This window comes from Bombus pascuorum, chromosome 1 (genome assembly GCF_905332965.1).
Source record: "Bombus pascuorum chromosome 1, iyBomPasc1.1, whole genome shotgun sequence".
Classification (NCBI taxonomy): Eukaryota; Metazoa; Arthropoda; class Insecta; order Hymenoptera; family Apidae; genus Bombus; species Bombus pascuorum.
In genome coordinates, this window is record NC_083488.1 from 33,648,371 (window position 1) to 33,661,193 (window position 12,823).

Below are 12,823 nucleotides of genomic sequence, written 5' to 3' on the forward strand. Positions count from 1 at the left end.
CTCTTACGACCACAGCTTCGCATCTCCGTTTCGTTCGTTTCACCAACTCCCGATTCACTTCCTTTCCCGGCTCACGGCTTTTGTTTCACGCGAGTTTCTACCTACCGGAAATGAAGAACGTAAGTTCGCACCGTGAGAGTGGTTCGCCAACCTTTCTCACCCGTTGGAACAAAGAATCAAGAGATAGAGTCAAGAGAAAATTTTGTTACGGGCAATCAATGTAGACACGACGTGGACCGGGAACTATCGGAAAGTTCGCAGCCGTGTGAGACAACGACGGACGAGCAAAGAGGAAGAGACGAGAAAAATAGAGGGAGGGAACGTGATCGAAGTTTGTCACGATCGTGAGATGTCGCTCACGCCTACGCGACGAATCCACCCGGACGACATAATTTATGTAATATTTCGATACTCGTATCGTCAATGTCTTATCAGTTCCGCGAAGAAGTTGATTGCTCTGATTTAAAAGCATACGGTATAGCGTTGGACCTTCAGTCGAGAACCATGTGGCGGGTGTTGCTGCTGCTCTGCTCGGTGCAATACGCGCTCTGTTTCCAACCTCGGATTATAGGGGGACAGGACGCGTACATTACCGACTATCCATATCAGGTGAATCGATCACGGTTTACGCGATTTTGTCGCTAAACGTTGAGCAAACCCATGACCAAGCTTCTCTGTAATAGGTATCCATTCACGATCAACAAAAACTGTTGTGTGGGGGCTCCATAATCAGCCAAAATTGGGTGTTAACGGCGGCACATTGTGTTTCACGGTTCGTATAAGTAGAGTAATGGAACAATTCGGCACCGAATAGATAATTTACTAATTATCGGGGCGCACGATTGTCGCGTAACGATGACTACTCACGCGTTAAATTGTAATTACCTTGTAGCTTAGGGCCCTGGGAACTTAAAATTCGCTTCGGTAGTACTTTTTACAATAAGGGTGGCACGGAGATCAAGCAGGGGCTTCAGGTAATTCGCCACCCAAAATACAACAGCGAAACGTTGGATTACGATGTTGCTTTGATAAAGGTACGTTTCTTCACCCCTAACTTTCCAAATATATTCCAACTTTTTAAGCGTACGATGTTTCATTGTGTTTGGTGTCTCCTTTTCGTTTAATCGAAATTTATATACCTAAATCAACCTCTGTTTATTTACACTGCGGAAATTTCTTCCAATTGTTGATAGGTGCTTCCTTTTACTAGTCAAAAAGTATAAGATAAGATGTTCGTGTTATAATATAGAAAAGGAAAACATTTTTGATCAAGAGCATTTTTAACCATTATCCGATAACATTTTACGTAATACGTACGTATAATCGATCAAATGTTTCTCAAACTTGACAAAATTTATATCGAGTAATTTTGATTACAAAATTTTGACGACCCAAACTAATATACCACGTACTGTGATAAACAAAATTTTACTTATCGTACATCTAAAACACGCACAAACAGTTGTCACATTTTTAGTCTGTCAACATTGATGGAAATTAATCTCTGTTACGTTCCTATCTCTTATCTACGATACATGCGTACAATAGTAAGTCACGATGGAAATACAAACTTTTTGAAGGAAATTGGAAGATCTTTGATCTGAACAATATCTGTCGACTACAGCTTTACTTTATTCTCTCGTATCTTTTCCGCGAGAAATCACGTAATTCTACGAGTACACAAGTACTTGAAAATTTGCCACTAAAAAATAGGGATAAATCTACACTGTCGCCTTAAAGGGTCCTACTCGATCGTAATTCGTAAATTCCATAGACGCCAAACTTAAAAACGATATCTATTCGTAGTTACCGCAGATAATATCTACAAGCGAAACCACAAAACCGATCACCCTGGCGTCTTATTCGAGCACGGTAAATGCCAAAGAAAAAGCAGTGGTGACAGGATGGGGATATGTGACGGTAAGTTTCTGGCTTATCGTTTTGGCTAAACTCGCGTTCGACGCGATCACTTGACAGTTTGCTCAACGTTGACGTTCGCCGAAATTGATGACGTAAAAATATTAAGATTTGTTAGTCGATCGGTTGACAATATTCGCTCGTCATGGGAAATATTCGTGACGAGACGCCCATTTGCACTGCTTCGAACGCGCTTCACAGACGTTCTACGATTCGAAATGGTATATTATTCGCAAGATAATATTCCATTATGTACTTGTAGGAGAACGGTCCGATGTCGATCTCGTTGAAAAAGTTAACGTTGCCTGTCGTAGACCAAAAGGAATGCAAAAAGATTTATAGTAACGCGAACATCACGGTGACGGACAACATGATATGCGCGGGCAGTTCGAAGGAAGAAGACTCTTGTCAGGTAAATTTCTAAAAGCGTTCTTTTATTCTTTGTTCCTTTTGTTTCAGAAAGTTTTATCGTACTGTCGTATTGCATTATGATATTGACAGCTTGCTAGACGCGTTACTATTAACGAAAGTATCGAGAAACGAGATTTATTTTTATTGATATTTTTAATATCGCACGACCCGCCTTTGAGATTTACCTTTCCACGTGCCACAGGGCGATTCCGGAGGACCGTTAGTGTATAACAAAGTCCAAATTGGCATCGTGTCTTGGTCCTTGGGCAAATGCACAGATCCCAGGTTTCCCGGAGTGTACACGCGAGTTTCTGCTGTGCGACAATGGATAAAGGAGAAAACGCAAGTGTAATATTAATGTCCCCCGGCGTACAACAATCTCGCAAGTCTTAAATTTACAAATAGCGTCGGTAAATTTTTGATAAAGACAGAGAACGAAAGTACGTCGAGAAGTTCTATCTATTATCCATTCATCAAAGTAATGTACGACTTTTAGCGATTCAGTTTTATTCGCGTCGTCATTTTCAGATAGTCGAAGCATCTGTTTTGTTATAATTGATTTGACACTAATTTAACCGTATATATAGAAAGACAGAAAAAGTTACACAGGGAAAATCCTCCCTACACTTAGATACATCTTGTTCCGTTTCATTCTGTCCGAAAAAGTATGCTTTCCTTTTCTAGAAACGAAATATTAGAGTTCTTTAAATATCTCAAATATTGATAATTAAAAGGATTCGTAAAATAAAAAGGATTCTGATGATTATCGATCTAATATCAAGTCTTTTTTTACTTTGACTCATATACGTACCTCGCATCGAATAATCTTCTTATGGGTCTGATACGAATGGGACTTTCGACGATTGCGCGATTCAAATCGTGATTTAGAAGTAGAAAACGAGAAGAAAAGAAAATGAAAAAAGTTAGATGAACTAGACGAACTCATCAGCGAGGCTTATTTAGCAGACTCCGACGCGAATGCGGGAACGTTCAATATTGAAAGGATTCTTCTTTTCCGAGCGTATGCGTGATTTTACTGCTGGTTTGCAAACATTCGAAATTTCGACCAAATTGAAAGTAAATCCAGTGAGTTCGAAAATTTATAGAATTGCAAACAGTTTCCGAACCGTGTGATTCAAATGATTCCCATGCTGAAAAATATAACGTTTCTATTCGTTTTGTTTCCTCGAACCTTTTGTAAGAAACTAAAGGAAAACTTTCGTGGTTTCGTTGCTCGCATTCTTTACCGGAAACGGAGCAGTGTTTCTCCTTGGTACGAGAAAAAGAGGATCGCGACGGATCGAAAGGAATTTACTTATTAATAAAGTTAGAGTTACCAGAGATTGGAAATTCTATTTGTTCGTTGCAGTTTTTGATATTCAACGGACACGATGTAGCCGAAGCCAGACAACACACTTGCAATAACATACGCTCCTTTTAATCCCTTCGCTTGAGATCGAGACAAAAGCATGAAGATTATAAACGTAACGTTAATAGTCACGTTACTTTCGATTGACACGTTGTTAACAACCGACTATGTACATCTTTGTATACTTATACATACCAACGTATAGTGGTTCACAAAAGTAGTAGAATATACTATATGTTTTATAAGAGATATTCTGAGAACTGATTAACGTGATTATATTCGTGAAATTTGAAATAAATCTGACAACTCTATCAAAGTATAAAATTGTCTAAATTGTTATTACAGCATAGTTTTATTAAGATATGCATAATTTTATGTGCTAGATTAGATTAGATACGTAGTAGTACTACTTGTGTGTAAATATCAGTGTAGAAGCATGTGTGTGAATGTAAACTGTTCAGTCGGTTAACAGTCGGGTATGAAAGAAAGTGCTGAGACGCGTGCAAGTGTGTATCGATGAATATCTTTGGAATCGTTTATCAAATAAATATAGAACTATTCAAATATAAGTTCCAAGTGTAAATTTAGTATTCATATACCATTATCTCGGCTATTAAGATCAAAAATTCTCAACAAGTTTATAGTATCTGATATTATCAAGCGTTCGATAAGTTATACAGCTGTTAAATCGTATTATTGAAATTTATATTCGATTTTTTAATTATAAACAGAAAAAATTAAAGATATATATATATAATAGAAATTATGTTATGGATTTCTGTCATGGAAGAAACATCGAATAAAATGAAAACTCGATGGTTCAAATCTCAAACATTCCTCGTCAACGTAAACTTTCGCAACGAAAATTTTAAACAATTAGCGTCGCTGCAAACTCTTCGCCGACATAATTGTTTCCCGTTTCAACAATTAACGTTCTATCGCGCAATCAAGCAATCTTGTCCGAGGCGCACTTTTCGCCAGCAAGCGTAACCATCCGAAAACCGTTCGCTCGTCTATTCTCCGCCGTTTAAGCTTAATTCTTGCGTTAACTCCGCGGGCGTAGGAATCGGCTTGGATTTTAAAACACGTTAACCGAAATTTGAACGTCAATTAGCGGCTAGTTTCCGAAAGTTTTCAACTTAAAAGCGAATTAACCGGGGCACGGTCGATTGTCGTTGCAAACGAAAAATAACTCGACGTAACTATCGCGTAATTCTCGCATCTGCGAATAACGAGACGAGCACTTTTGATCAGAAACTGGAAATTTAATTTCGGTATAGCCCCAATCCGTTAACGGCTGGTAGAAAAGTCGATCGCTGTCGAGAATGAACAATAATCCCGTGCGATTATCGCGATTTTCGTATCTACGAATAAAACTATTTTCGCTCGAAAAATGGGAACAGCATTTTTTCGCTAAAACTACAAATCCATTGAAATAGCAGATTCTAGATCTTATATTTTTATAATCAGCGGAAACGAGCAAATTTTATCGAGCTCGGAATACAACTACGTATATTTCGAGAAATTTCATTATACGATTTTTACAGTGATTTACTCATCTACGATATACATTCAGGTACACGTTACGACTTCTAAACTAATTTACAAAATCTAATTCGATTATTGTTATCATTTTTCATATTATTGTCATCGTATTTTTACGTGCTGATAACGAAGCGAACACTTTCGTTCCTTTTCTTTCGCGAAGTGAAAATTTTATTTGCCGATACGATGCCAATTAGGCAACGGATACAGAGACGTTCTCGGCGCTAATAAATTATCGGAGGAAGTGTTTCGCGAATACCCTGAAGCAATTAATGCTTCTTGCATCACGAAGTACGACGATTAAGCAGTTTACTTTCCATCGGATCGGCCAGACCGCACCCGATATCGCGATACTGTTCATTTTCTTGGAAGAACTACGCAATTTTAAGTGCCGTCGAACCATATCGATGAACGGTTACGACATTATCTTAATGGCGGCAGAACCAGAAGCAATAATAAAGGCCATTCGCCGCGATAATCAATTCGCCACGGATGCCTTTGCGAAATGGTGCTACTGTTAGCTGAATGAAAAACCTTTAGCCTTATGAGTAACCATTAATTTTACAAGAATAATACAGAATTTCGATCGATAAAATTTTATACCTGCTTTTTATTCACCGAGAAGCAAAGAAGAAGGAGTTGTAGTTTATCGTATAAGAGAAGAAAAGATTCGAAAGAAGCGAATGATAGCTGATGAATAAAAAGCTGATCGTCTGGAAGGAAAGTGAATTAATAAGAAAAAATAAAACAAGCTAATTTGCAGTTTATGCGTTTGGTTTGTTTGATTATTTGTTCCAAGAGGACGAGCGTTCGAGAACTTTTTCATGTGCCTTCTTTTATATACCACAGTATACAAAATCCAAATTTTTAATCGATAAAGCATTTTTATATATAAATTTGAACATTTAAATTTCATACCTAATTTTTTCATCCTTAAACAATTGCTTTTTTTTAACGACCAAAAAAGGTTTCTTAATCCAAAAAAGATCTTTCTGTTACATATTAGTGAATATTTTCTTATTAATAATTTAATAAGTTTATGGGAAATATGAACTCCTTAAAACGTGTTTTCAGTTTTAAAACAGCATAGGTACACATTGATATGAAAATATGCACACAGTTACTGAATTTCAACGATACATTTTGAAGAGATAAACTCGTTTAAATATATGAATATATGTACATTTACAAATTTCTTCCATTACATGTTTATGCATGTAACCGTGCGATGCGCGTTGTACGATTTATCTTTTCCACATTTACAAAATGCAACTTTTAATGGCAACAAAGTATCCGTTATTATGGTGTAACATTAATCCTCTTTAATAGCCGTCTTGCATTTCCAAAACGAAAACGTCAGTGAGTTAAAATCAAAAGCCGTTGTTTGATGAAAAACACATTACGACACACAAAGACGTTTTGAAGTTTAATTCGAACAAACGACTAAATACGTGTTCCAATGAATAAAACTTTGTATTCGAAATCCTTATTCTATCATTCAGAATACGAAACGCCCGAGTAAATTATTTGCGTGAAATTCATTTATTCAAACACATAAGCTTTTTAAAGCTAGAAATTACTTCAATTCAACAACTTACGCGGTCGTTCAAAAGTTTGGCTATACATATATGCCCCGTTTTTATTTTATATTCAAATGCAAATTATACAAAGTTTGTATGTTTCGATGGAAGGAAGAAACGAACATTTAAAACAAAATCCTCGGCGTAAAATTAAAAGCATAAATCGCACGTACCATTAACGATTCCCTCGTATTTTCCTTTAACTTGACAAATTCTCTACTCAAAGAGCACGAATCGATCAAAAACGACCGAAAGAGTCCAACGAGAATTACGATATGAAATTTCTAACACTACAGTTCACAGTTTGATCATCTCTCTCTCTCGAGCTCTCCTATGAGAAAGTTAAGAAACATGCTGTACGTATGCAGCGTGTAAGTCGGTTCTGCTCGTTCTCGTCTTTTCTTGTCGGAGGCAGAAGGCCGTTCGTTATCGAGAATTATTAATTTTACGACTGACTCGGACGTGCTTGAGACCTTCCGTCGGTATGCCGTTGCATAAACGATTTTGCAGCTTTGCACAGATGGCTGGCTCGTAAAGGGCGGCGGAAACAAGCGTCGCCATTGTACGTGCCGGCGTTGATCGGCATCTTCGTCTCGTAAAGAGAGCCCGATTCTAAGAGAGAATTTGCCCTGGCCGATTGCGCGTTCGTAAGAATCATGTCAGACTCGGCATACTAATGCAACGGGCATTACGTTCCCCGAGCAATCGATATCCTTTTAACAACAGTCTGTCGTTGCCTGCCGGTTCGTCGGTTTCTGCATCGTGTGCAACGAACTTGCCTAATGACTATTCGATACGTTCCGTGTATTTCGAATTTTCCTTCCGATCCCACGGGTCGGTTACTACGATTCTTAAACGAGAGTCGAATCGCTGTTGTTGCTTGCGACGTTGGAAATTGATCGTCCTTCGCGCATATTTATGTCAGATGTCTAAGGCATACGAGCAATTACCCTTTAAATGTACGCGGTACGCGATACGTTTTACGCTGTCAAATTATCTTCACTTAATAGAACGATCTCTATGATTAGTATACTTTAACAAATTATAAATTCGTATATAATTGTCTCGTTTCTTCAGATTCCACCTCTAAGCTTCGTTGTTTCACGCAAAGCAGCAACAATCGTTATCTCGTGTTTTTCACATACATAGCGACAATTTCCAGAAGAACGACATCCTATAGCATCAAAGATATACCATGACGCGTGTGGAATAAATATACTGCAATTTTAAACATCTTTAAAATTCTATTAATCCGATGGTATCGGAAAGAAACGCGTGAAACGCTCGTGCAGAAATTATCGATCCCCTGGTACCGTACATAATCGACCCACTAAAATGAATCGTGTAACTCTGCATGTTACATACGTTTTTTACTTGTTACAATGTTTTCGAAGAAAAGAGAAACAGTCGGTTCCAAAAGAAATAACGTTATCGTGCGGTCACGGCGTTGAAATTTTACTTTAGTCTTGCTTTTACGTAATCAACGTGGAATTCAGGTCAACAGTCTGAAACTTTCGTGGATCGGAAATTTTTCTCGTGTTCGGGTAAATTGATACGAACGACAATTAACCCGAATATCGAAATAAAAGAAGGGCGAGCCTCATGGCGACCAGGTAGTTCTTGAACCAGGTTCTCGGCATGTATACGCCGCTGTTGTTATTGCAGCTCGTTCCACTCGCGCTCTCGCAGAATTTTTTCACAGATCGTACGTACGATTGGCCTGTAATTCGATAAAAAACGCTTTAAACGCTTAAAGTACTTAAGAAAGAAATAATATAATTCATACTTTTCTTGTTTTCATTCATGCCACGATTTACTACATTTTGTCCCTGATTTAAAAAAGATTCGAAGGATTTGTAAATTTTTAGTTAAATAAGAATTTATTAATACGTATGGATTTCAATTGGTAAAATCGGCAACATCTTATTGTACAATATTAATTATTTATTCATTCGGTCGGATATATTAAATCAGTGTTTTCGTATCGTTCGTTTATAGTCTTAAATTATTTGCGCGTAAGACTGTAACGACGAACGAAGAGAAAATTGCCTTTATTTGTACAATGAATCTATTAAAATTGTTCCATCGTTGTATTATTTTTCTGTACCTAGATTATTGGCTCAATTTTTGATTTATTAAACCGAGACGAGCACGCGATGCTTTTAACAGAGCGCAATTGTCTCTTACTCGCGATTATTCGATAGTTCTCGATTTAAGGGAAGTCATTAAATTCTATGGAAATTCATCGAACAATATCGCGCTTTGATTAGTAGTTTTTCAACGAGCAGACAAGTGGAAACGCAAATTCAACTATCGATTCTTCCAGCTGACGAGAGTCGCATCGTAGGAGGCCAGCCAGCAAGTATCGATGAACATCCGTACCAGGTAAGTATTCGAAACGATCGTTCCCGCAATTGGCGAAGATTAATTGGTGGAAATCCGTCGGGTGGAAACATTTCGTCTCGCGGCTTGCGCCAAAACAGCCCATTAAGGACCGATGTATCTTCGTGTACAACGATCGACGAAGCTTTACGTTCGTTCACCTTTACCTGTCGAAGAAAAACATCGTCCGTCGAGTCCATCCCTTTCTTTTCTTCGACGTATTATCTTAAGTTGCCCCCAAGTTCCTCTTAAGTTTCCTTCTTCGAGACAAGCAAAATTAACCATCCGGAAACCCTCGACTTGATTCTTCCTCTTCGAGCCGCGTGTCATCGAAAGGAAAAGAAAAATATCGCCAACGTTTCTGCCTGCATTTTAATTTTCAAATGCTATAAATTTACAAATCCTATAAATATGAAAAAGGGGAATAATTTAGCGCGAATGCAGCTATAATTTTCTGGTCGTGACCACGGTCACGAGTTCGGCATTTCGAAAGCCAGTAGCTCGCTCGATGCAGATATCAGGAAAGATATTAATCCTCGTTTAACAGGCTGGTCGTGTTCCGTATTTCGACGATATTTTCTCCATCACAAATTTCACAGTTGTTTCTGGCCTGATCGTCCGCAAAATTGATACACGCCGACTGAAATTTATAGGTGTCTCTTCGATTTAACAATCGTCACGTATGCGGTGGCTCTATCATTAGCGAGCAATGGATCGTCACAGCGGCGCACTGTGTCCAGAGGTACGTACCCTTTTTCTAGTTTCGTTAACAAGCACCATCGATCTCGTTATGCGACGCGTGTGTATCTACGAATAGCCCTAGTCGTGAACGATGCGTTAATGAGCGTTCTTTCGTTCTGTTTCGATTTTAGCCCCTTGGTTCGTTTCTTTTCGATCAAGGCAGGCACTTCCGACCTTACGGAGGACAACGCCACCGTAGTCACCGCCGAAGAAATTATTACTCACGAGAGCTACGACAGAAGCATCGCGGATTACGATATTGCTCTGATTCGGGTGAGTAGGATTTCTCTACTATTTTTTATTCGAACGTTGCCGCCCTTTTGATCGAAACTTATGCGACTTTAGGTCGTAAAATTGTTTGCAAGTAATAGCAAAACGAAAGTAATGACACTTCTATGCGAAAGATTAGCGACCCACTTCTTTTCCGGACCCTAAATTGTGAATTTCATTGTACACTATTCTCTTGTATTTTTGTGCCTGTCTTTTGGATTTAGTACTCGTATATCGCGAAATAGGATATTTATTTTTCCTAAATCTACTTCGTTTAACCAGAAATCCGAAACAGTCTCATATTGTTCGATCGTAGAACATCATGTAGGTTCTAAGGTACAGGAAATTTCGAAGCGAATGAAGAACGAAGAGAAATAATTTTCTACAAGATTCGATATCTATCCGTACCGATTTCAAATCGATTAATCGAAATTCTGATTGATATTAAACGCTCGAAAATTCCAATAATACCCGGTTGATCTTTTTAAAGAAGGGATCTTTACGGATACCTTGTCGCGTGTGATACAAAGTATGGCTTTCTTAAGAATCGACAGATTCGCGTCTCAACGTATAACCGTTTCCTGCAAACTAAACTCGCAAACTGTTCGTAAGACTGTAACGACGATCGAACCTGCAAAAACTTGGGTATCACGAGCAAGGTAAAAGCGTGACGACTTCACGCTCCATTTCGAAGCGGTTGAAAAAAGCAAACGGTAACGAAAATCCGGGCGGTCGGTGAAGTTAGGTCTAGGGCAAACCGAGCGTCGATCGACAAGGTTTATTTATTAACGGGCCTCCGTGGAATAAAGCCGAAGAATTCAATTACCGTTTCACAATCAATTCCGCAATGCACAGCCTCTCAACGGTTGGCACCGTTCAAACCAATTACAATTTCAGTTGGAAAAGCGGCTGGTGTACAGTTCGCGGGTAAAACCGATCCTGCTGGCACCAATAGCCGATCATTATACGGCTGGCAGCAATGCGATGGTTACCGGTTGGGGAGTTTTGAGAAACAACGGTCCGCTGACCACACGATTACGTAAAGTGCAAGTACCACTCGTTTCTAGCGCTCAGTGTTCCCGTTTGTACATAACCAGACCAATCACACGAAGAATGATATGCGCTGGTTACGTGAATTCCGGAGGAAAGGATGCCTGTCAGGTAATTCGATGTCGTTAATCCGTTAGTAGCTTTCTTCCATGCGAATCAATACACTCGTGACGTTAATTCTGTTTCAACGTAGTCATTAAGTTAATAATGTTTTGTCCCTCGGACCATGATTGATCACTTACGATTAATCGATCAATTATATCGAGGTTTAGACCGAGCGGACCAACGTTCGCTCTTCTTCCACCGTGGTATACTTTGAGAATTAAAACGCCGCAAACGAGCATTCTTTCGCCGTTTGGCGAATGTTCGGGAATACCGACTCGGAAATCGAGCATTCGCGGGGCGTTCGAACGCCCGATTGCTGCTAAGAATGCACCAGAGATGTTTGTTCGATTCTTTCAGATGCTCGATTTAATCTTTACGAACGTCCGCTCGCGTTCTCGTTGCGTTCGAGTGTTGCGAATATTCTGTAGAAACAAAAATTCTGACGTTGTAAAAGAAACCCTAGTAACTCTGTAATTATAATTATAATCGTAAAAAATACTCCGCGTACGAGAAATCTGGAATTAAGAAAAGAATCTTCCAGGGAAGAGTGACATGATTATCAGTTATCGGTGTTACGTACATTGAAATGACGTTCCATTGAAATAAACTCCTCGCTCGATAACTTGAAACCGATAAATAATACCGTAAACTGATGGTACGATACATATTTGCCGCGTTAAAGATAAGCAATTTTCTAATTTTTCTCAATAAAACTATGATTTTGACAGGGCGACAGTGGCGGGCCATTGGTGCAGCATGACAAACTGATCGGAATCGTATCGTGGGGCTTTGGATGCGCGCGGCCATCTTATCCTGGCGTTTACACGCGTGTGACAGTCCTTCGAAGTTGGATCACCGAGAAAACCGGTCTGTGAGCGTTTTCTGTTTATCCTAGTCGCGAGCACAGAACGTTATCGAACCAACTACGTTCTCTGAAATTTTTCCTGCAAACAATTCGCGTCGCTACCACGGCCGCCATCCCCTTTGTTTACAAAGAGAGTGGAACGCGTTCCACGAGCACGAAAACCACCACGATTCGCGGTTGCTTTTTCGCAAATAATTAATGTGATCTCGACGCGCTGAAATGTCATCGCCGACTGCTTTTTGTTCCACAATTAGATCACGGGTTATGAGTATTCGATAATAAATGGTGTTCCGTAGTCCGACGTGGCTCGTTCCCCTTTCCACCACTCAATTACCGCGCACGAATCAAACGTACCAATTATCCTTACTCGTCGCAGAATTCTTCTCGAATATTTTATCTCAGTACGATTGTTAATAAGCGACTGATATTTACGTTACGTTTGTAGAGGAAATAAGCACGAACCGAAGAATTGCTGTTCAGCGTTGCTCGTTTAAACGTGGCGAAAGCAGCGAAATCAATAACGAAACATGCGTAAATCCTAATACAAAAACGTAACAAGTGGCCCCGTAATTGATTCGGTTATTTCTC

At 39.2% G+C, this 12,823-nt stretch overlaps 2 protein-coding genes across 2 annotated transcripts; both read left to right on the forward strand.

The window, feature by feature from the left end:
- Positions 1-408: 408 nt before the first annotated feature.
- On the forward strand, positions 409-4,439 carry LOC132911558 (trypsin-7-like). Its single transcript, XM_060968260.1, has 6 exons — positions 409-609; positions 684-772; positions 893-1,034; positions 1,807-1,920; positions 2,180-2,329; positions 2,531-4,439. Exons 1-6 carry the CDS (start codon positions 424-426, stop codon positions 2,678-2,680), a joined length of 831 nt encoding a protein of 276 aa, XP_060824243.1. The 5' UTR covers positions 409-423; the 3' UTR covers positions 2,681-4,439.
- Positions 4,440-8,424: 3,985 nt separating this feature from the next.
- Positions 8,425-12,490, forward strand: LOC132916050 (trypsin-4-like). Its single transcript, XM_060975793.1, has 6 exons — positions 8,425-8,435; positions 9,096-9,207; positions 9,858-9,946; positions 10,077-10,218; positions 11,113-11,376; positions 12,099-12,490. The coding sequence occupies exons 1-6, from the start codon at positions 8,425-8,427 to the stop codon at positions 12,243-12,245; spliced, it is 765 nt and encodes a 254-aa protein (XP_060831776.1). The 3' UTR covers positions 12,246-12,490.
- The last annotated feature ends 333 nt before the right edge of the window (positions 12,491-12,823 follow it).

Coding starts and splice junctions, on each gene's coding strand:
- LOC132911558 (XM_060968260.1), top strand. CDS start 424: ATGTCTTATCAGTTCCGCGAAGAAGTTGATTGCTCTGATTTAAAAGCA. Junction 610..683: donor TTACCGACTATCCATATCAG/GTGAATCGATCA, acceptor TCTCTGTAATAG/GTATCCATTCACGATCAACA. Junction 2,330..2,530: donor AGGAAGAAGACTCTTGTCAG/GTAAATTTCTAA, acceptor CACGTGCCACAG/GGCGATTCCGGAGGACCGTT.
- LOC132916050 (XM_060975793.1), top strand. Junction 9,208..9,857: donor TCGATGAACATCCGTACCAG/GTAAGTATTCGA, acceptor TGAAATTTATAG/GTGTCTCTTCGATTTAACAA. Junction 10,219..11,112: donor ACGATATTGCTCTGATTCGG/GTGAGTAGGATT, acceptor TTACAATTTCAG/TTGGAAAAGCGGCTGGTGTA.